Here is a 2063-nt window from a genome sequence, read left to right as displayed (position 1 = left end):
TTCTATAATTGAAAGAAATCACTAACGGGTTCATAGAAAAGGATTCTTCCTTTTGGGATTAAATTACTAAAAAAAATGCATCAATACATTCCTCACATCTTTGAGGCCTAAGGAGCAAAATATATCAAACTGATAAAGTTTTTTATGAGCAGTTTCCTTTGTCTGGGACATTTTCTCAAACCCTTTTTTACATGTTGATATAAAAAATAAAAAAAGGCGCCTTACCTTCCCATCAGGGTGAGTAATGACCTCCTGGGGTGGATCTAGTTCTTTAGCTTCAAAGCTTTCTTGGTTTTTTGGCACTAGATCAGTTTTCTGTCAAAGAAAAAAGCAACTATATCTTAGAGTCAGAGATCATGACGGAAAGAAGTTCTCCTTTAAATGCTTCATTTATATCAGAGGTAAATAACAGCCACTCACTGCAGAGCGGTCCTGCAGAGGCTCCCAGCTCTGGTCGGATGGTTTTTCTTGGTTCTTATACCCGGATCTTAGTTTTTCATCCACCTTTCTGGCAGGAAACACTGAAGAGGAGGAAGATGAAGAAGATCCTGAAGCAGCCGGCCTCCTCAGGCTGCTCTTCATCCCTGCTGATAATATAAAAAAACCTGAGTGTCATTCTGGCTGCAGAAACGTTTTATTGTGCACAAAAACCCCATAAACTCCTAACTTCTTCAGAACTCAGCAGCTCCTGTCATTAGCAGAACTCTCTCATATCACTCCTGTCCTTCAGCAACTCCATTGGCTCCCAGTTCAATTTAGAAAACAATTGAAGAAAACTTATCAAAAAGAAACTCTTTTAATTTGCATTTAAAGACTGAAGCAGATCAGAACGATCGAGAGGCTTTTAGCAATGTGTGCAGAAAACTCTAAATGTTACGGAGAACAGAAACATGTTGAGGATGTGTGAGGTCTTAGCAATGACGTGCTTTATTAAATATTGCAGAGGTAGAAGGTAGTAAACTAGTAAACCTTTTACATTATTTATGAATAGCAGTTCATTTAAAATGGGCAAAATGTTTCTATATTTCTAAGTTGTTTAGAAATGCTCTTTTACTAAAGTATCTCTCTTCAGGTTAATTGCAAAAATAACTTAATTGATTAGTAATCAGAGGTGCAGCTCTATTATTGAGGGCTCCATCTTGTGTTCTTTGCATAAAATGGTCTCTTCCATTTTTCCTGCAAATATCAGCAATGACTTCACAGCCAAAGAGTAACTGTTGAATTTTGCTTCCTCTGACCAGAGAACATTGTTCCGCTTTGCATAGTCATCCTCTGTGCCTCCCTTTAGTTCACCTTAAAGTCGACCTTTTTGCACCAGTGCAAGATTTTTAAGGCTTCCTTCATTACAAAGTTAACGGACATCATTAACTTACAGTTCTCAGGGAGGCTGGTGAAGTATCTATGAGTGCAAAGTGATATAATGTAAACATTAAAATAAAGCAAGGACGTTAGAAAAAGCTGGTAATTCATCTGAAAGTGATTAAATTATTATAGGGGCTGATAAATGTGTTATTGATGAGGTTAACGTCAGACTAACAAACCAGTATCTTCCACCAACAGGATGTTCACTAGTCTGAGACAAACGCGTTGAGGGAGACCAAAAAGAAGAGAATTACGATAATCAAGATGGGGGGTGATAAGGCCGTGGATAAGGACAGAGGCAGTGCGCATAGTAAGGGAGGAACGGAGGCGGTTAATGTTGGGTAGGTGGAAGTATGCAGACTGGGTAATGTTATTTATGTGTGACTGAAAGGAGAGGGAGGAGACTCTTGACCTGAGGGGAGGGGGAGACCAAGGTGTTGTCAATGGGTAGTGACAAACATATATATATATATATATATATATATATAAATATATATATATATATATATATATATATATATTTAAGCTATATTTGCAACTCAAATATAGTTTGAAAAGAGCTACCTTCTTGGAAAGAATTTTTTTTAAATGCTTTTTAAAAGTTTCATTTCTGGATCTTTTTTAAATTCTGATTCTCATAATGTGTTCCTTGCTTGCAAAAATAATGGAATAAAATGACCTCATTGCTGCAGCTGTTCTGA

General features: G+C 37.0%; 1 protein-coding gene across 1 annotated transcript in view; it reads right to left on the bottom strand.

Annotated features, from left to right (window-relative positions):
* Positions 1–2063, bottom strand: part of cenpj (centromere protein J) — a 19480-nt gene that overhangs the window by 6360 nt on the left and 11057 nt on the right. The window contains exons 8-9 of the mRNA XM_015378891.1: positions 421–587; positions 226–315 (exon numbers count right to left, since the gene is read on the bottom strand). Of these exons, the coding sequence (XP_015234377.1) occupies positions 226–315; positions 421–587 (257 nt within the window). The remainder of the gene's footprint in view (positions 1–225; positions 316–420; positions 588–2063) is intronic.

Source organism: Cyprinodon variegatus, unplaced genomic scaffold, assembly GCF_000732505.1.
Source record: "Cyprinodon variegatus isolate N-32 unplaced genomic scaffold, C_variegatus-1.0 Scaffold181, whole genome shotgun sequence".
In the NCBI taxonomy this organism is placed as follows: Eukaryota; Metazoa; Chordata; class Actinopteri; order Cyprinodontiformes; family Cyprinodontidae; genus Cyprinodon; species Cyprinodon variegatus.
The sequence above is the reverse complement of the archived record's forward strand: the minus strand, read 5'-3'. Positions and strand labels throughout refer to the sequence as shown.